Source organism: Eimeria necatrix, genomic scaffold (genome assembly GCF_000499385.1).
Source record: "Eimeria necatrix Houghton genomic scaffold, Enh_scaff76, whole genome shotgun sequence".
Classification (NCBI taxonomy): Eukaryota; Apicomplexa; class Conoidasida; order Eucoccidiorida; family Eimeriidae; genus Eimeria; species Eimeria necatrix.
Genome location: NW_013654583.1, coordinates 72409 through 93181, shown reverse-complemented (window position 1 = coordinate 93181; position 20773 = coordinate 72409). Strand labels below are relative to the sequence as shown.

At 50.2% G+C, this 20773-nt stretch overlaps 4 protein-coding genes across 4 annotated transcripts; 1 reads left to right on the top strand and 3 right to left on the bottom strand.

The window, feature by feature from the left end:
• Nucleotides 1-639: 639 nt before the first annotated feature.
• Nucleotides 640-4013, bottom strand: ENH_00075200 (hypothetical protein, conserved; the record flags this gene model as incomplete). The annotated part of the gene is made up of 4 exons (XM_013582857.1): nucleotides 640-750; nucleotides 1077-1911; nucleotides 2365-2549; nucleotides 2694-4013. The coding sequence occupies 4 exons, from the start codon at nucleotides 4011-4013 to the stop codon at nucleotides 640-642; spliced, it is 2451 nt and encodes an 816-aa protein (XP_013438311.1).
• Nucleotides 4014-5930: 1917 nt separating this feature from the next.
• On the bottom strand, nucleotides 5931-8272 carry ENH_00075190 (hypothetical protein, conserved; the record flags this gene model as incomplete). The annotated part of the gene is made up of 10 exons (XM_013582856.1): nucleotides 5931-6035; nucleotides 6136-6213; nucleotides 6352-6432; nucleotides 6565-6648; nucleotides 6777-6875; nucleotides 6984-7131; nucleotides 7244-7508; nucleotides 7610-7733; nucleotides 7851-7938; nucleotides 8199-8272. 10 exons carry the CDS (start codon nucleotides 8270-8272, stop codon nucleotides 5931-5933), a joined length of 1146 nt encoding a protein of 381 aa, XP_013438310.1.
• A 3399-nt stretch (nucleotides 8273-11671) lies between these two features.
• On the top strand, nucleotides 11672-14766 carry ENH_00075180 (eukaryotic initiation factor-2B gamma subunit, putative; the record flags this gene model as incomplete). Its single annotated transcript, XM_013582855.1, has 11 exons — nucleotides 11672-11755; nucleotides 11900-12056; nucleotides 12189-12497; nucleotides 12703-12915; nucleotides 13041-13207; nucleotides 13386-13437; nucleotides 13576-13754; nucleotides 13842-13940; nucleotides 14109-14192; nucleotides 14300-14503; nucleotides 14653-14766. 11 exons carry the CDS (start codon nucleotides 11672-11674, stop codon nucleotides 14764-14766), a joined length of 1662 nt encoding a protein of 553 aa, XP_013438309.1.
• A 1093-nt stretch (nucleotides 14767-15859) lies between these two features.
• ENH_00075170 (hypothetical protein, conserved) lies at nucleotides 15860-18430 on the bottom strand (the record flags this gene model as incomplete). The annotated part of the gene is made up of 1 exon (XM_013582854.1): nucleotides 15860-18430. One exon carries the CDS (start codon nucleotides 18428-18430, stop codon nucleotides 15860-15862), a length of 2571 nt encoding a protein of 856 aa, XP_013438308.1.
• Between the last annotated feature and the right edge of the window lie 2343 nt (nucleotides 18431-20773).

The window sequence follows — 20773 nt, the reverse complement described above, 5'->3', positions numbered from 1 at the left end:
AGGAGTAGTGGGTTTTTGACCGCAGCCTCCGTGGAGAGTTTTGAGCTGCTGCAGTTCCCATTTTGCAAGGGCAGCTCTTAGAGAAGTGTTGGAAGCATAGCATTGCCTACGTAGTGCTCTCCAAATATTGCTGGAGATCATTAGCTGAGCTTTCCTAGCTTTTGACAGATTCAGCTAAGTTCATTTTACTGAGTCGAGCGTACACAAAAGCTTGTCTAGTGATGGGTACCCACGGCACGCCATAATAAGAAGGCGAACAGCAACAAAGTGGGCTTTGTGGAGGGCGTGCCGTGAGTCTCGCACTTGACCGCAACTGTGTTCGGGAAGTGCCGCTATTACGGTACGTTAGGCACAAACAAACCATCGGATTTTGCTGCGGCAGAGAGATTTCATTGAAGCATACCATATCGCCTAGCGCGGAAAACGTTACGGAGTGGCATTCACCGCGAAGGTTCCTGGGATGCACACTAATCATGATGAATTTAAAAGGACAGTTAACTAGCAGTCTGTCAGGAACGCTGCTACGTGTCCTCAGACTGCTTCTTGTTCTCGAGCCAGCCTGTTCATGACTAATTGTGTGTCTTGGTACTTCTTATTGATGACGCAACAATCTGACGCGCCTTGAAGAGATTTTCTGTTTCAGTCTCCACATGAACTGCCCGTTAGCCTGCAGTGGGACAAGGGCAAGGAACAAATACAGTCACCCGGCAGCATTTTAAGCTTTGCAGCTACCTCGAAGTGCGTGTGTTCCTTCGGAACCAAGCGCATTTGAAGTCGTTATGTGCGCGCCCAGTGTCACAGGTTCACTCGACAAGCAGTCGGCAGAGTGAACCTGTGATTCTGGGTGCGCACATACCAACTTAAAATGCGCTTAGTTCCGAAGAAACAGACGCACCTGGAGGTAGTTGCAAAGCTTACACAAGCAATCGGCAAAGGCCGGTAACACAGAAGCCTCGAATGTCGGAGCTCTCTTGTGGTTGTATGTGTCACAAGAACTTCGACGTATGCATGTCTTCAAGGCTGCTCTGCTATCGAATTTAACAAACAATCAGAATAGTCTGTAAAGCCTTCCGTACCTGCTGCAGAAGGCTCACTGGCGTAGCAGGCATCTGGCGAACTTCATCCGTAATCCCTTTATGCATCGTCCCTTCCGTGCTTGGCTCGCACTTCTTGATGTCCTCGCCATGCTCTTCTGCCCATGAGAACGTTGGCCGGATAAGAACATGCTGCAACCGGAGTTGTTCCTCAACATGCCAGATGAGTGCGTCCGCAGCTGTGAGAGCTGATTCTGCTGCTGTTCTGTCGCTCCCCTGCTGCAGCAGCATTAGGGCCAGTGTCATATTAGCAATCACTGTTGCTGCTGCTGCGGCGCATGGGAAGTTGCTTCCGTCCGATTCGGATGCCTTCACAGCTTCCTCCACTTGGCGAGACAACTTGATTATTGTAGCAGACTGGTCGGCTTCTTCGGCATTCGATGTGGCATTTTTCGTTCTTTCGCAGGCGTGTGTTTCAGTTTCTGTGAATGTGATTTGCTCTTCAGTCGATGCTGATGAAGCTGGGTCCTGCTGTCCTATTAGGCCAGTCTTCATTGAGTATACTGCGCACGGGCAGTTGCCGTCATCAACCGTCACAATGCGACCTAGCTGATCAGACTTCGAAAACACTTGAGCCAGCAGATTTTCTAGTGAGTGTGTGTAAATCCTGATGCAGCGAAGCAGGAGAGCGCACTGGCCCGTAGCAGTTTTCTCCGTTGTAACAGAGTCTACTCCAAGCCCTACTTCATCTTGTTGGTGATCAGCTGCTGTGGAATTTGCTGATGGCGCTTCCAGGGTAGCCAGTTTATGCCTGGCTGCCAATGCTAACCGAAGTACTGTGTCGGCCTCCGCCTTCGCTTTTCCAATAACTTGTAACCTTCAGCAACGCATCAAAGTCAGCTTTTAGAAAGTTGTTGGTGGCACTCAGAAAACCGAAAGATTTGCAGGAACGACAACGAAAGAGCAAGGAAACAGCAGCTATGTCATAGCTAATGAGTGCAGTACACTTTCCTACAGAAGCCTGCGGAAAGGAAACAATGCCAAGGCACACCATTTTATATGCATCAGGTCAGCGGCTATGGCGATCCTTTCTTGATAAGAACGACCACTATCTCCGAACTCCCCTTCTACCGTTGTGTAGAGCTGAAGAAGCTCTTCTAGGCTCCTTGCAGCGCTGCACGTAGATGAAACAACGCAGTGAGATAAACTTGATGTCGGCGATGCAGCACCTTTTTCTTCTTTCATGCTGTCTTTTTGTGCTGGCAACTTCTTGTTTGTCTGTTCTGGAGGCTATGAAGAATGCTCTTGTTGTAGTGGCCAAGCTGCTTACTCTTCAAGGGAGTCGAGCCTCAAAAACGCTGCAGCCTGGCGGGCAAGAATGATTCGCTGCAAGTGCATGCACTCATTGTGTTCTAGGCTCTTCTCTAGTGGCTGCCCCGCAACAGCAGCCGCCGTTTCTTCTTGTCGCATGTGTTCCTGCAAAATTGCCATTCCTTCTTTGCAGTCAGAAATAGCCTGCAACGAATATAACGCCCGTTGCACACTATTATTGCCTACTATTCAAAGAAGTCTTGTTATTTTGCCTATTATGAGGAGGCGTCACAGGATACGCAGGGGAGCTGAATTCAAAGCAAAAAAGGAGCAAGTGTACTGTTTCACCTCTCTGTTCTCCCCCAACGCTAGCCTGGCTAGGCTGCGTCCACAAAGAGCCTTGACAATTACAAGACGATGTTGGCTATGCTGCTGGGCAAGCTGTAGAATTGTTGCATACGCCTCAGCCGCTGCTGCTACATCTCCGCACATCAGTAAACGAGCTGCTTTCGACTGTAACCAATGTGGGCTAGTTTGCAGCACTCGAGACAAGTCATTTGGCGTTGACCTATGAGTGCCGCCACAGCGTAGGTCTGGTCCAGTATGAGGGAGCGGTGGGACGCGGGGGCCTCTTGCTGGGACTCGATTTGGTCTTCTGGGTCCAAAGGAAACACGTACTTTTGTGCAGGATACGGGCTGAGTGGTATGAGCTTCTGTGGCTGCTAGTAAAGCTAAACCGGGGACAGATTCCGAAAGCAATTCACCGCAAGCAATCTGACCTGCCGACAAGTCAACTGGCGCATTTCTTTTCCTCTCGTTTGTTCCATATGTCATTGCAGAGTCTGCAGCCGTTTTTGGGTCTGCCTGTAGCGCTGCATTGCTGTTTGTGCTGGAGAAGCTACTATCAACGGTTACGCTTGCGCCGAGCTTGCATTCACTGTCGCAGTCCTTGTTTGCATCTTCACACCAGCTGGCTATCAAACACGGATCTACCCCATTTTGTGACTGTTTGGACTTTCCTTGAGCACTCTGTGGCGTTTGCATGCCTTGTGGCTCGGGAATGCCGTGAATTTCTATGTCAGTCACTTGATAGTCAACACACTTATGGGAATTTGACACCTTTGCCTTCTCTTGTTCGGGCGTTGTTCGCTCATCGTCTTCTATCTGCTGAAGCACCTGTTCCACCTGTAGACTCTTTTGGCGCTGCTGCCATTCTCGCTGTTCCTTCTGTTGTTTCCAAAGGCGTTTTTGCTGGGCTTCTTTGAGGGCATCCCTGGCACCAACGCGCGCGCGATTCAACTGCTCCTGCCACTGGGTGTAATCAGCAATAGCTCTTTGTCTACGCTGCCGTATGTCATTTTGCTGTAGCCGCGGGTTACTAGTCGCAGCGACAGAACCCCACAAGCCTTTTTGGGCCTTTGGTACAGTAATGGTGAGACATTCAGCCCCTGGAATGACCTTTGCAGATTGAAAGACGACGTCGTCCCAAAGGTCGAGCTCCAGAACCCACGGGTGCCAGCACACGCGCACGTAACAAATGGCAACAACAACAGACAACTGTGTGCTACGCTGCAGTTGGTGCAGATCCGCCTTCAGGGAAGGAATGCGAAGGCGCAGTGATAGTTGTGTGGGTGTCTGGGACCAAGTATAGGCGATTGTGTTTGGCATTGTTTCAAGTTTGGATGAAGACTTGTAAGGAGGCAGCTCATTTGTGTGTGAGGTGATTTTTTTATTAGGAAAAAAAGAAAGTGAATGCTAACCTAAGTAATTGCTAGCCTAAATCATGGTGCTACGATAAAATCAGTGGACAGTAGAGCTGCTGACAATGGACTGCCACCCTCTACATTTTATGGCATCGTCCACGTTCAACTACGAGCAAATTGGTACATGACATTCATATGCAGGCAAATTTCAAGAGCTTCGGTGCGGCTAATGACAGTTCCTGCCGAATGCGTTTTGTGAAGAACAGCGTGGATCGCCAGACAGTTTTGCGCAACTGTGGTTGGTGCGAATGCATTTGACCCAACCACCTCGTAGCGCTTATCCAATTAGATCCATAATGAAATGGTTTCTCAGTGGATGGGCGCATTAACTCTCTGCTATTCAGAATGTATGTAGTTCAGTTCCGCAGCAAAGATCTGGGGACTGTATGACCCGAGTTCACAGACCGGCAAGCCCCAGTCAAACATATGCAGATAACTCGGACGGACTACATCCGTGACACATCCATGTAATATATATTTGCAATTACAGTACAAACTGAGCCTCGCCAATACTTGGAGACTACTTTAAAGTGTAGTGGTTCCGAGGTGGCGATGCCAGACTCGGCACAAGGCGCGCGTACTTGGATGAGTACGTGAAAGGTAGAAGTTTCTCTTAGCAACCGTTGCGGTTTACTTTTTCGGAATCCATACAATACCGTGCAGCAAGATTTCGGTGGTACCGCCTCCCGCAAACATCTGCGTGCTGGCGGTGATCATGTTGATCCCCGGTGCTGTTTGCGGTGTCTTGTTCGGATGTTCTCCTCCCTATGGACACGCTGCTGCTAATGACTCCTGTGGCACATGCTTTCTGGCGAATCGGCATACTTCAAAGGAGTCATACCCTACCTTTGAGTGGCCTCTGACATACCAAGCTGGGAGAGTGTCAAAGCACATTCGAGGCTTAAGCTGCGGCTGGAGGAAAAACATAAAACATCAAGTGGACTTGGTGCAAGACCATGGAGGTGGCGCATCACGAATCAGCGTAAGCCTTAGAATCCCTTGGAAACTATTGAATTATGAACGCAGCGTCCTTGAATTATGTTAGGGGGACTACTACTTTGTTGAACAAACACTTGCCATATGTGCTTGAGTTGCCTATGCGTACAAAAGATAATTGAGAGTTGACGATATTTTGATGCATTAAGCATTTGATTCGTGCTACGATTGTCGGGGAGACCTTCTGCCTCCTGCGGAAAGTGTGCAAACACAACAATTGCTTTTATGGTGTGCTCCAGGATTCCTTCGACAAACCCGCTGCTGTCAACAAATAAATGCCAGACGCTGGCGAAGTTGGTTTGTTTACCCCAAGTGTAAGAGATCATGTTGAAGTCTGAATACGCGAGCTTCTGGCAGTGCAGCGCTCACGTACACTACATGCGATGTGACTCGAAAATTCATCCAATAAAGCGGACCGCTAGGAAGCAAAGACAGGAGTTCGAGATTCAACATACATTCTACAATGAAATGCCCCAGCTTTCCTTCCGGTACGCTGCCGCGCACAGACAAGATTAGCGAATGCCGCACTACTTTCATGTTGGTACCACGTTATGGGATCTGCTGATTTTCTCCGTGGCTTGATTGCTCTTGCAAGGTGCATTGACCTAAGTCAGGCGCTTGCGAATCCTCTGCTAGACTTGTGGGAGGGCCGTGATACCCATGGTATCGACGGTCTCAAGGAACGTCTGCTGGATTGAATCCAAATAACAAGCAAGTCTATTCCCGCATTGTGGCTGTTGCTGGCACTCTGGACTTTACACGGTTGAGTCTTTGTGAATAACTGTCGTGTCGATCCTCTGGTGGATCCTGCTAATGCTGTGCCGCTCTATATAGGCATCAGTGAGCTCCTTTCGAGTGAACCTTTGAACCCTGCAGGGTGCTGACGGCGTCCACTGCGCTCTTCCACGTGAGCTTGGGGAGTCAAGTCCCTCTGCAGAACACCAGAGACGTATGGATCTAGATAGTTTAGCTCTGGTTCCGCAAACCCATAATTCCAGGTCATGAAGCAAGCTCAATCGGCGACAGCTAACCTGAAGACTGCCCGTGTGCCAGAGCTCGCTGCATCGCTTTCTGCTTGACTCTGGCTCGGCAGAAGGCACCAATCCATTCTGAAGTAACACAGCAAGCCCAAAAGTAGTCACAGTATTGACAGTGAGGACAGCACGGCACGTCACAGAGAGTATTGATGGATCTGTGGAGAGGCTTAATTCATGCTAGCACGACGAGCGATTGCTGTTAATTCTCACGTGTAGATGGCTCTGCAACCGTGTGGCACCAGGCCCACGAATGCTTCGAAAGGTTTCCTCTCTAAAGGGAGTGCACGTTTGCTGCAGGGGAAGAAAACGCAGTATTGCATATTCGAAACAACAGCAGCATCAGAAATCGAAGGACTGTCAGAGATATTGGCGTGATTTTCGTGCAAAGACGCAAAATTTTCAACCAACAACTGAGGCCCTCACATCGAGACTGTCTGTTTCCGTTGTGGTCCTCCTCTTCCCTTGGGAAAACTTTTGAGTTGAGCGTTCCACGGGATACAGCGTTGACTGTATGCAAGCGAAAACAAAACAGAAAATGGAGCCACGGGCGTTTGTGGGACACGCTCCAAATCGTAGCAGTAGTATAGCTATAACATACCGACTCTAATATGCCCTTTAAAGTGACTCTAACGTACCGGCTCAAGATGCCCTTGGAAATGACTCTGCGTGGTGCAACTCGACGTTTTTCCGGAATTTGACCGCTCATCTAGACTCCGCTTTGGGACCAAATTAGCCTATAAACACAATTAGGAACCGTAAAGCAAATGAGGAGTGCATGTCCAGGGATTGCAGAACTGCAAACGAAAATCCACTGACCAAGACTGCATTTTTCCAAGGCATACCCCTAAGTTCTCTTCAGTGGCTATGCCTCGTAGCTTCCTGGGTTCTGGTAGCTGATAGTTAAAAACGTCGACACCCCATCTGCATGGGTTTTCTGCAGCGTGAACGTGAGACGTGCGACGGTGCACAAGTGAAGTTGGATCGCCACTCCTGAAAAACAGACAGCGTATTGCCGGTATACCGCAACTATAAGTAGGCGCATGGAGAGAAGTATATGCAGCATGCCACCAAAGGGATTGGGTTGCTCACGGCTACCACGCACAAGTACGAATGGTGGATTATGCCTCGAATGTCGTGCGAGTCACGGGGAAACCTGGATTGTGCCTTCCCTCCAACATGAGGCTCATTATTCTCAGTAGGATCGGAACGACCCGTATGGACAAAGCGATGCTCCAAAATTTCTCCGATATTCTGCTTCCCAGAAAGTGGGATAAGTCGTTTCAGGCTCTGCACAGACCGAAAGTGAGCGCTATCTACCGAAATTCCTTGTAACCCTTGCAGATTCAAAACTCCAGGTTCTTCTTGGCCTGCGCCACAAGTCCGCAATGCTCACTAGGCCATGAATGCTCGCTCTTAGTTAGTCATTTAGTAAGATACTGAATGCTAGGCCTGAAGTTGAAGAACACACCACCTGTCCATTTGATGGCATCTTGAAGCTTGCTGCTGGAATTTCTTCTCTGATAGAGTTCGAGCTTCCTAGCGCTAGTTGGCTTGCTGGACTGCTCACCTCCGCAAACAAGGCTTTCGGCAACCTTTGAAAATGATAACAGAAAACAGTGCAATTTGGAGTTTTCGAGTTCTCATTCCTTGACAAGTGCTGCAATGCAAAAGCCACTGTACATCGCTGAATGTGTCAGTGGAGGCTCTACCTCAGTGCTTGTGGCGTATCGTTGACGTCTATGGAGGCCTTTAAAGCCACTGTCTTCCCATGACGTCCGCAGGCCAGCAGCAGAACCCCTGCGAGGCACATCCGCAGCTTCTATTCCAAATCCGCTTATCGGCACGTGGCCGGTGGAGAGCAGGAGACCTTAGTTCTTAGTTGCATTAAACTTACTCGGAACATTCCGGTTTCATATCAGGATTTTGTGGAGTACTAAAGCACACTTCCATTGGCTGCCTGAGGATATATACACTTTCAGAAACAGGAGCTTTGAGCTAGGTGGCAGACTTGTTGACACTAAGTGGACACAACGCAGACGCTTGATGCCTGTTCTTACTTCAGAAGCTCCTCAGTTCTTTTTCCGTGCAGAGCTCTCCAGCGTTGAGAATCAGCGCATGTGCTGCTCTCCATTTTCAGATGATTGACCCGACTGTGAATCTCCAACAGTGGGCAGCTTCGGCTTAAGGATTGCCGTGTTAATACCCAATAGCCTGTGGTTCAAAATGCCCCAAGATGGTGCAACAAGCTACAAGGTAGCGCCGTGTCTTAGCGAGGGAGAATTTCCTTCGGCAGGCGTTCGCAAGCGAGAATGTGACGCAGCTGTGGCGCGACCAATTGGAAGCTGCAGAGCTTAGAACGCTCTTCACAGACAAGAAAAAAAAGTTCAGGCCAAGGAGAGGCAAGCAAGCGGCGCACACCCGTTGTGAACCATTCAGACCACTACTGTGGTTGCGGACCTTCTTGACGCCAAACGGCTGTCGCCGCAAGGCGCTCAACCCAAAACGTCTCGACGAAGCCACCAAATACTTGGACAACAAACTTGTATCTGAGAGATGATAGTAAAAAATAATTTGGCACCCTTTTATTCATAAATTGGCTTCCCTTTTGCGTAGCCGATCAGCTTTGGAGGCGAGCCCGGCGGGGCGGGGAGGCACGCAAAAGACGAGCCTACACGGGCGCTACGTAAATGAGATCTTTTGAGGCTAGAGGCTATGAGTGTTTAGTGCAAATTTGGGCGGGAAAAGAAAGCCTGTTGAGCGAATCGATCGCCATAGACCACATTGCCTTGTCCGACGCGTAACGGCATTGCCGCGAGGCCCTTAATCGCCATAGACGCCTTCTTTTACGTTTTCTTAAGTTGACATCAGCAGAGGATAGCAAAATATAGCAGTGAAACTTTGTTTCATGTTCATCAACTTTTCGAGCTTCAATGGGCTGTGTGGGTCGGAAGCCCCTGGTCACCGCTCTGGAGTCCCACGGACGCTAGGCAGCTGCAAGCCAGGCGTGTCGGACTCTTCAAAAGCGCTCACTCCGCTCACTAATGATCGGTAGCAGAGCTGCATGCAGCTGATAAATGCAAAAGCGTTCTCATGGAGAATGTGGGTGAGCTGGTCAGACGAAGTTAACGTGGCCGGCCAGCACTCTCCCGCCGGCGGTTTCGGGCGCGTCTGATCTCTGGGTTCCTTTCGTAAACCACAAAACTATGGCGGCACCTCACAACACATTTCTCAACAAAAATCATATTTGCGGTATGTAAAAAGTGTCTTGAAGCTGCACACTCTATGAGGTTACGAGGGATTCCACATCGCCTGAGCGGACGGTTTCTGACAATGCATATGCAGCAGGCCTACGGATTTCTTTGCCCTACGTAAGAAATATTTCTAAGAAATTCCTTTTCGCCCCAATGCTTTCAGTGGAAGTCCTGGAGGCCGCTCCAAACTAGTGCCAACGCCGTAACTATTGCAGCCACACATAATATATCCAACCGCCGGTGCATTACTACTTAACGTCCTCAAAAATGCGTCTACATTGGTTCTGCAGTACGAAATCCAGGAATGCCATAATTTCGCACGAAAACCAGAAATATTTTTTTTGCCTCAGTTGGAGAGATCTGCTGGATGGCTCCCCTCTGGGTTGACAGCAGATAGCACAACCATTGTGACGAATTGGATGGAGGACAGCGACACATCCTGCCTGTTTGGCATTGCAAATTTGCAGAAGCACAGTTCCACCTCCGCAAAAAAATCTGTAGATGTCTCAACGGACACTGTGCGTTGTGTTAAGAGCTGTACTCGGCGTCGCGAAAAGAAATGTAGGGTCCCGCCGCACAGCTCTTACGTCAACACAGAAACAGGAGCAGCACAGTTTGGCCATTGCTTCCACTGCTTCACCTCCACTACAAAAGTTCTTGTTCGGGAAGGTACAAAGGCGCTTACGGGGAAATTAGACGCCTTATTCACATAGATAGAGATGCATGACGCCTTGAGTATCTGGAGGTACCTTCATCAAGCGCACGCTTAGAGCGGAAGCTGCTTATCGCCATCAAGCACCCATTTGGTGCATTGTTTGAGCCCCGGTAGCTGCAAGATCCAGCAGCCAATGGGAGAAAGGCGTACAGCCCCGAGGACTTGGGGCAGGAACGAAGCAAAGAGACGCAATAGGCCATACAGCTGCAAAGGCAGTCCGATAAGCGAGTAACCCAAGGCAATAAGGAGCACTCCCAAGATATAAAGCAACGACGCTTTCCACTTGTGCGGCTTCAGGACAAAAAACTTGAGCGTCTTCCTGCCACCAAGCACCAACCAGATACCTGACATGAACGCCAAATTTCCAAGGGTCAGCAGAGCTCGGTCTAAGAAACATAACATGCCGACAAAGCCGAGGCTCAGTCCCAAGAGACAAAGCCCCACTCCGATTCTTTGTCCATCACTCAACATTGCTCTAAAGCTCGGCTCAGTCAGACAGCGCCCGCTGTACGTGAAGACGAACAAGCCTTTCGAAGGAGAAGCCGACACAAACGTAGATCAGGGAGTCCCCGAAATATCATCCAAGATTTTGGCAAATCTCCATCCTGTAGAAGCCTCCTGTAACTGGGGGAGCGCCGGCCTACCCAAACGAACAACAGAACACAATTTAGGACGGCCTGAATTGGAGTCTCCTCAGAATGCTGAGCGCCGCCGGAGAAACTAAGCTGTCTGTGGAGCGACTGCTTGCCTGACAGGATAGTGGGTGTGACGACCAGTTGCCACCAGTCCCAAAATGACGATCAAACAGGCTGCTCTAGTGGCTACATTTGGTGGTACCGTCCCTGTGATGTGTACCTGAAAAAAGAGGAGAGGGGTTTCTACTTGTGGAGGAGGGCTGAGAGCTGGGGGTTCCACAATTATGCCGACAACTTCTTTGCGCTTTTGTCTAGCGAACGTGTGTCTGCGTCCCGAGTACTTAGAGTAGGAAACGCTGCACCCGCAAGCCAATCCAGACACTTGATATACCCTTTTAGCTATATTTTTCAATACCTCATTTACTTTTGCAGCTGCTGTCGCAGTCTAGGTCAACTCAGACAGCAAGCCGAATGGCACGTGACAGGCCAGCCCCATTTGCATCTTCGACACAGAGACAAACTGCAAGCGCTAACAGGCTATACCTTATTTACAGTCAATACCATGCTCCATTAATTTGCAACCAGAGGCCAATTAACCCTAGAATGCAAAGCAACTCGTTGTGATCCTACGTTGGAAGGTACGGTGGTTCCAGAAGTGGGGCTGCCGACGCTGCAGCTGGCGTCACAGCTTGTAGTTCTTCATAGTTACCCTGTCAAGTAGAAGCTCTGGGTCGCTGCAAATATCCTCGGCCTCGTCAGTTGCAGAGTTCGGCCTGCGCCTTGCTCCCCGCATTGCACCCTTGGAACTAGAGGATATATGGTTTTCGAAAGCTTTGCCAGCTTTCCACCAGTTGAAGAGGAAAATCTTCTCATCAGAGTCTGTATGTTGTGAAAAGGTTTAGTGAGTGGCGTACTCCCTTTGATGGGCCATGTCACCGCACACAGCAGATGCCGCAGGCGCGGCAGCCCCTTCTGACGCCCCTCAGCAGAAAAACCCATTCCCAGAATTTCAGGTAATATGCGTAGTTCCGCCCACTTTGACCGAACGCGACTCCATTCTTTTCACGTTGCATACAGAGTGGAGGCTCTCCATGAGCAGCAGCTTGCAGGACGTACGGTTTTGGCATATACGCCAGATTGCTACGTGTTATTTTCAGGTTGTAGTGTTGGCTGGAGGCAGCGGCTCTCGCCTTTCTTCCCTCCTGGACTCACATGGATCAGCTGGGGCTGTTTCGTGTAAGGCGTTGCTACCGGTCGCGAACCGGCCGATGATATGGTATTGTCTAAGAAACCTACAGGAAGCTACATTCGGCGGTGCGTCCAGGCGCTCCCTGTTTCTGCGCAAGTGCTGTACCTCTTGGAATGCTGTGGGATAAAAATGTATGTACAGTTGAAATATATTGGAAAATCTACTGTTGCATTAGTGTAAGTTTGTGCGTTCTTCAGACGTAATCGTTGTCACTCAAGCACAGCAGCAAGCTGAGCTCTCTGCATACTTACAACAGGAGTTTCGCAGCTCATTTCGGCGTCTTGAAGTTGTTGGACTGAAATGTACACGCCGGGGGGAAGAAGAAGATGGAGAGGACGGCGTTTCAGGGGTCAATAGACGACGCTCAGTGGACATCACAGATGATCCTGAACAGAGAGTTTGCGGCACAGCAGAAGCTTTGCAGCAGATTCGCCACTTAATTACAACGGATTTCATTGTCCTCTCTTGCGACCTTATCGGCCACGTGGACTTTTTCGCCCTTGCAAGTGAGGCTTTGCGAAGCTGCTCCGCAGGTTGCTGTGGTTTCACATCACACACCGGGCTCGCAGTCCTTCGGCGTGGCTTTCTTAGGGGTTCTAGGGTCGCATTATTTAAAACATGAATAGGCAGACAATGGTGAAAGCGGTTATAAGCACTGAGGTCCTCCGCTGTGTTTTACGGTGGACTTCCATGGGCTGCTTGTGTGAGCAGATCGACATCGCGCGGAAGGGGCGGCGTGCACAGTTTACTTGATTCCACGAGATCCTTTTGCCGAGCCGACTTCAGTACAGGCCAGAGCGAAGGGAGGCGGCAAGAAGCCGAAGGAAGCTTTGCAGGAGAAATCTGATACGAGCAGGGGCAATCCGGTGACGGTTGTTGTGGATGACGCGGGTGTTCAATTGCTCGCAATCCAGGACAGACACAGTGAGCAGTTTGTTGTAGTAGCTCCTGAAAAATGGCTTGAATGATTGGGCTTTCAGGACACTCTTCAGCATATGAAGCAGCTGCAACTACGTGCTTGATTTCTTTTGGTCTCCGCGCCTGCTCAGGCATGAGTCATGGGAGTTCCTTGCAGATTCCGAAGCTCCATTTATTCTTGTACCCATCCCAGCATTTACTGCCTCATTACTACGATCCACATGTCTATGTTTTCACCCATGCGACGCTTAAAATTTTCGATCAACCGTCGTTGCGCCACAGCCTATATTCGATCCGCGTGAGTTACCTGGCGCTGGACACCTGAAGATGCCTGCACCTTGGAGCCGATAAAGAGTCAATTTGATTAAAACTCTGCAACGTTAGATGGCGCACTATGAGACCTTCTCTGTAGAATTGCAGTGACTGCAGGGATCAATAGCGGGCTTGATGCCAGTATCTTTTGTCGACTTGTGCAGTTCGACCTCGTGCCCTACATGACCACTATGCAGATGACGAGTGCAGCAGAAGGTACTGGTTCTCAAGTGGCTTATCCCCTCGCCCCTCGCTGTTGCCGTTTTGGTGGAGGCTGATGGTGTCCTCTTCTCTCCGGCAAGCCATATTCAGAGTTTTTCTGATGCTGCGGGTGGCATGTTGCGGTTTCTCCAGTTTGGTCTAACAGCCGGCTCGAGTGCGACATTTTTGAGCAAAAGCTGTGGGCCATTCAGCATCAAGGCGAGGAGGAACCAACGTCAACATCCCAAACAGCGACAGCACCAACGAACGAAGTGCCCACAGGCAGCGGTTTGCCGGTTCATTATACCGCAGCTAACCCTCCCCCACGACCAGTAAGCTGCCTGGCAGTTGAGTTAGCTTCTGCATCTAGTTTGCCTGCTGTCGCTTCAAGTCTTCGGCGGGATGCGTTGGTGCTTTAGGCCAAAGGGAACCGAGTCGTGTGTTGCATACACCCAGAAGCAGCAGGGATTTGTTGCCGCGTTAATAATCTTGCTGACTATCGCGAAATGAACAACAAGGTAATCGGCTGCAGTGCTTGTTTCCCCTTAGTTCCGCGCCCTCTATGCGCACGCATCCCCATATGCCTATCTTTTGCGGAAGTTCTAGGAAGCTCTGATGCAGGGAGAAAATGATCGGCACGGGTTATCATGGTTGTGGACTCGTTCCGTTAGTTGTGCTGTCTTCAGTTTTGTTGCGGTCGGCTGGATGAATTGCGAGCAGTACTTCCTGACTGGGCTCTACCAGAGCACAACCCTAAAAAGCCTGGCAGCGTAAGACGAACTGTGGTTGTTTACTTGTCGCTCTCTTCCTGCTTTGGCATTTTCTTTATGCCTGCGGCTATTTGCCAACTGTGGATGTTCATGCTTTAAATTGTCAGATGCGCGACTGTGTCCTGGCGGACGGTGCCACTTTAGAGGCAGATGTTGTTGTCAAGAGAAGCATCGTGGCCAAAAATGCTTCACTACGGTCAGGCTGCAAAATTACTCAGTCGATCCTCATGACCGGCACGGAAGTTGGACAAAAGGCAGTGCTCCAACGCGTAATACTTTGCCCCGGCGCTAAAGTTGGGAGAGACTGCAAAGTGAGCTTCTGCCGACAAACGACCAGAGCTGAAGCAGCACAGCCTTAGTTTCACTCTCCACTTACCAGTACCGTGCTCTTTTACGCCGCACCTCGAATCTGTTCAGTTTGAAGCGTATTTGTATTTGCTCGTCTGTCTTGCGACTTCAGCTGGTGAACTGTCAAGTCAGAGGAGGGTTCTGCGTGCCAGACGGCACCAATGCAGAGGACACGACACTGCCTTCCTTTACAGATGGCGTGGATTTTTCAGCTTTGCACCTATAAATGGGTAGGGCGCGTTTAAGCAGTGGCCAGCGACGTGGCGTTGAGCACTCCATTTAAAACGCGCCACCGTGAACACGTTGGGCCACACTACATGGCCAATGCAATCATAGTGTTCCACAGATGTTGCAGTGCAGTTTATTCACTGGATGCAACGAGCCGCTAGCCTCAGAGCGTCGGGAGGGGAAACGCGGTATGCTAGTGCTCTGTCGTCAATGAATGTAACCTTAACAGACACAGTGCTGCGCGTTCTCCTTGTGCACCCAGTGAAGCGGTTGTTCACCGGGCTGAAACCAAACAGGTTTTGTGCGCCCTCAAAAAGCAACCTACTGTGAGGAAGCAACGCTGCCTTGTCCGCAACTTTACAGAGCACGCATTGCTTGCCTGTAAGTGCGTGCGGACTCGTTGACCCATACTGCTTGGCACACCCCAACCATTTGTCGTACTGAACTGCACCACGCAACAGCGTGGCATGCAACTGCCTGACTGCCGCAGACCAATCTGCGTGGGCTTATATTATGGGCGCCAAAAGTATGGCAGGCTGTGTGATGTGTCTTGCACTACGTGACAGTGGTCAGCTTATCATTCTATACTTGGCCTAGGCCACACCTTCGCACATAGACCGAGATCTTGCATAGCGTCAGGTGCACTGAGGTTGCGCACTCTACAGAACACGCGGCTCAAGTTATAGCACTCTGATAGCAGCAACGTAAGGAACGCGACGCCAGGCTCCGAACTCCCCGTCAAATCTTACACAAAGCACATAGAAGACAGGTGGCCGTGGGATCAAAATTCAGGTGGAAGCTTTCAGACGACGGAGTTTAAATGCCCCATTTTCCCTTCATTCATATTTAAATACTCTCCGCAGCGAGGTTCCGAGACAGTATAGGGACTCCTTTTGCCTCGCGCCTACAACGCCCATGTTAAGCTGGGACTGCGCAGGCTTGGAGTTTCTGGTGCAGACAACATGCGACATAGAAACATCCATGCGCCTGCGCAGACTAGGAGGAGTCACTAACGAGCGATTGTTACGTCAGGGTTACGAACGCGGTCTGGGGCTTTGCGAAGGTGCGTTTGCCTTCGAATTGCTCACGGTTTATAACATTTGCAGCTCTCGTTCAATGGCTGCTCGAGCGCCCAACATCTCTTCGTTACTCAGGCAGTCGAGGCAATGCGCATCATCCAGCAAGCGCTCTAGCTGCCTCTTTCGGTGTCTCCTGAAACAGTCATCGCTGACAAAAAAGTATTCTTCTCGCAAACTCTGCAGCCGGTTTGCCGGGTCCACGGAAGTTTCAGCATATTCTAGCTGCGTAATCCGGCGTGCTTGCCGCATCAAGTCACCGGTTTCATACCCACTCAGATTCGCATCGGTGGTTGTTCGCCATGCATTCTTTCGTTGTACAACTGGCGCCAATTTTGCAAGACTGGCGGCGCGTTGCTCCTGCATGAGGCTCAAAAGCAAAGAGTAGCGTTCCTCCAACCCAACGTCTCTATATTCAGGGAGGCTTGCACATGCTGGCGCCTTCCCCGTTGCTCTCCGACAACTTGAAGCTACGGCGCATGACCCTTTGCCTCCAGATCTAAGCTGAAGCTCGACCAAGAGCTTGGCCGCAGACTTTTGCCACTCCACTTCTTCAGTTTCCGGCGTCCAGTTCGCCACAGTGCATTTCGTAGCGCTCTGATTTCCCACCAATGCAGTGATTTGCGAACCCTCGCAGGGAACGGATTCCAGCTGGATATAACTGCAGGGACAAGACAGAAGCGAGCCAAAAAACGAACTTAGCACAAGCGGTTCGGTCTCTGCACACGTCTCGACGTCGTCCACAAACTTGAGAATCCGCGCCACGCGATCCAAAGTGCAAAGCCTCCTCCAGGGCGCGGCATGCTCAGCGCACAACGTGCTCCAGAACATGGCGAAAAACTCCCCTCCAGTAATGCCTTTATCGCCTTCACTTCCTTCCAGCCAAACCCAAGCTTTTTGAAAGCGCATCCACAACTCTGAAGTAGATTCGCAACGCAAACGCTTTGCTTGCAGTTGCCGCAGCTCAGTGGAGCTGAGTTTTTTCAAAAGCGTCTCCGCCGAAGCATTCGAGGATTTCTGGCTTTCCTGTGAAACACTACGTTGCATGTGTCCCTTCTCCGCTTCCGCAACAATACTTCGCGCCTCGGGAAAAGCCTCTTTCAGGGTGTCAACCTGGGCTGACCTGTGAAACTCAGTTGCCAACCTAGACAGAGGTGCTTGCTGGTCGTGGGGGAAGGGCAGGTGCGCTGCGAGTGCTACAGCAGTGTCACTAGACACACGCGTATCTGTGGGCACGAGTCCGATTGTAAGCACAAACACCGGTTTGTTTCCAACCTCCTTGCGGATGCTGTTGACCATGTCGGCCCCCTTCAATGTCTCTGGTGATACGACTAAACAGTCAAACATCAGCCGGTCAGCTGGACCTATCGCATCCGAGATCCGAAAAACCCGCAATGACAACTTTTCTTCGGAGGTTAGTGCCTCAGGAGTTCGTCTGTTGGCGTCAGATATTAGTCTCAATCCATACTCAAAATTACTAGACACACCAGTCAAGGAGCCCGGGAACTGTACCTCCGCCGAAAAGGCTCTTTCTTCTTCTTCAATTGCTTCACTGAAACCGTTTAAAGATACTTTAACTCCCCTGGATGCTGCTAGCAGCTGCACAAACGCAACGGCTGCCTGAAGTCTATAAGCAAACGGCTCAATACCAGCTGCTGCTGCATCCTCAAGAGATGCAGCTTTTTTCCTGACCAAAGGGCCCGATGCGACAGCGATGCCAATATTTCGTCGAGTGCTTAGTGCTGCGGCCGCCAAGAGCAGCTGGTGTCCGGCATGCAAGCGATCAAATGTTCCAGCAGCAAGCGTGTAATCAAACAGGGGGCGTGCAGTCGGTGAATGTAAGTCCTGTCCTGACGACAGGTTCTGTTCATCCGCTTCAAAGGACCCTATTTGCTCAGCTCGACATAATGGTAGAGATTCCAGGGGTTCCAAGCAACAGTGCCTGGGCCACAGGTCGCGGGCTGCAGCACTGGTTAACGTGCATGTATTGTCCGCGACAAGAGGGACCGAATATTCACGCGTAGTTTCACGTGACCACCTCCAAAAGAGTTTGCCCCCTACTGTCAGTTGGTGGTGGCGAAGCACTGCCTCTCTTGCTCGGCAAACCCACTCAGTGCCATTCTGAACCGCGACACTCGGTAACACTCCCCTTTGTGATGGCTCCCGAGTTTCCCAGGGAATCACAATAGGGACAGATATCACTTGGAGATTACGAGCTAAATTTCCAAGTTTAGCGCTCAGGCTTGCAATCAGATGCCACATACGCTGCCCGCACGTAACAAATGAGGCTGCATCTCCATACAAACCGCCGCGCCCTGAAGGGCCAGATACTTCAAAAGCGGTTGAAGACACATTTCTGTGTGCAACTGCAGGCATGCACAACAGTACATATAGAGTATGCCTTGTAAGAAGCAGCGCACGGCCTAAGAAAAGCACAAGCTTATCCAACTCGATAGACTCCTTGCAGCACGCTTCGACTTCGGTTGAGTCATTGTTTCCCGTTGAAAGCAGCCTGGAAACAACGCCCTCATCGATAATTGAGCATGCGGCATCCTCTTGGAAGCAACCAACTGTCGCCGAGGTCATCAAGACACAAGATGCCACGGAAAAAACGATACTCGGCTAGATATGCGTTGCCACGAAGCTGCGATGCTGAAACGGCTATGAATAGGCTTCGTCCTTTCAGAAACCAGAAAATTGCGCTTTTCCTTTTAGAGTGCTGACTCTTTGCTCTGTTGTTGCCTATTAGCACGCTACTGAGGTTGATGACGAAGTGAGCTGCGTCGTCACCACAGCTTGCACACAGTGCAGGACCAGACAATGGCTTACATGGTAAATCTAAGTCTCCATAGATCACTGTTAAAAAATCCAGTGTGAAATGATTAAACAAAAAGGTAGTTCTCTTGGCATATAAACTGAGCTTTCCGACCAATTGTCACAATGCATGCAGTTTAGAGCAGCCCCAGACTGCTTTGTGTAACTCGTTCTAGCCTTTCCTAACACAAGTGCTCAGTTACGCTTGTATTCTGTTTTTAGTGTGTTCGTAAACCGGCCAAATTAAATTTCTGGGACTAGCTTCCAACTCGCGTCACAACCCCACCGCAGATTTCGGTTTCAGTCCCTCGTGGGTTGCCTGGATCCAATTCCGTATGAAGTAATGAACACACAACAGCGAGCTCGCAGAGACGGGTCACGACTCAGAAGACGAAGTATGCAAGCAGCCACGAACCCATCCTGGCCGTACGCTGTGGCATCCAGCACACTGCTCGCTTGTAGCTTTCAAGGAACAGTACTCCAAATAGCTTGCCCATCTCCATGGCAATTTTCTCCTAGTTTTTGGCTTTTAAGTACTTTAGGAAGTGGTATCTGCTCATTTGTTCCTTTGCTGTTGACCGCTGCGGCTGTTGTAACTTTTTACACATGGCAGCTGAGGTGGATAGTGGCATTGTGGGACTTACGGAGTTTTGACTTCGAAGTGCCCCTTGAAAAGGCGCTGGCAAGATAACGGTTAAGAGATAGCTCGAGAATGAGAGGTTCGAAGCGAAGGCTGCTATCCTTAGCAAAGACTTCCGCGTCACTCATAGCATTGATTTCGTCGAAAGCAGTTACATTGCCTGCAAATGTGCCTATGCCTCCGCGCTCCATGCCAGACCCAAACTAGCTCAGTATGGCACTGTCCAGTTGAACACCTGCACGCAGTCCACACGACCCATGCATCCGCCGTTTCTTGTGCACTTCACCAGCTAGCTGTGTGGGTTATTACCACTGCCACTGAAGCTCTGCATTTACGCTGTTTGTGCTCCTGTAGGAAAACACTGAAACAAGGACTAGGAAAGCTGCCGAGGGACCGAACTTTTCAAAATGCTTGGCAGCCACAGTTTATTATCTGCACGCCTGGGGCTCTCTGTACAGCACCGTACTCAGCATCTCGATGTGAGTGATTACTGCAGTTGCATCCACTGTATAGACTAACCGTTAAGACTCGAATGTGTCAGTTGGCCTAACCAGAGCTGGGCAGACTTGGGTGCCCCCGACGGAAGCGGCAATTACCAGTTCGGTGGCGATTATGGCCCGGGACGGATGCTTATTGCAACCAGAACAGAAGTCCTGTCAGCCCGCGGGCCCTTAGTTTTTACAACAGAAAGATGACTTTAGAAGACCCTTGAGGCGGTTGAAATAGTTTGGGTGCGTCGCTGTGAGGAACGCTTAAGCGACATTAGAGCCAGTTTCATGTTACCGTCGTCGGCGACGATACCACATGCGCGGGCAACCGTGCAAAGCAATAGTCGTGCTCATTACTTCAAATGTGCCAGACAGCATCACTTTTAGTGGCTTCGACGCTTGGTCTTATTGTGCAAATATTAAGAGACATCATCAAACTATGGTGATTCTAAGAGTGCAAGTGCGAGCTGTGCTATGAAACAGCATCTGTAAGTCATTTTGCGGATCCTAGGGGTGATACAAATGCACGCAGCAGTGCCTTGAGAGCACGACAGACGAAAAAGCGCCAGGCAAATATCTCCACAGAAGTGCATGCATGAGCCCCACGCGGTTTCGAGTTGCCAATGTATCGTTAGCAGCCGGTGGAGGGAGTGTCGGTACTATCGTGAGAAAATTGATCTGCGGCGTTGTAGGTAGCGCGCCGTTGTTTTTGATATTTACATGAGCGTTACATGGAGCAGCACACTGTGTACCTATTACGCAGAGCATTGCTGGGTCAAGTACAGATTCAAAGAAGCTTGCTGCAAGGTGCTCTGTTGAGATGCATGCGTATGTCCCACAGCATGCACATTGAGGCCCACAAATAAAGAGACTATTAATAAAAAGCAGCTTCAGTGCTGCACAGCTTTAAAGCTTCTTCACCGATATGCAATGCCGCGACGCCATGAGGTCCACAAGTAATTGGACGCTGAAAGACAGTAGCACCCC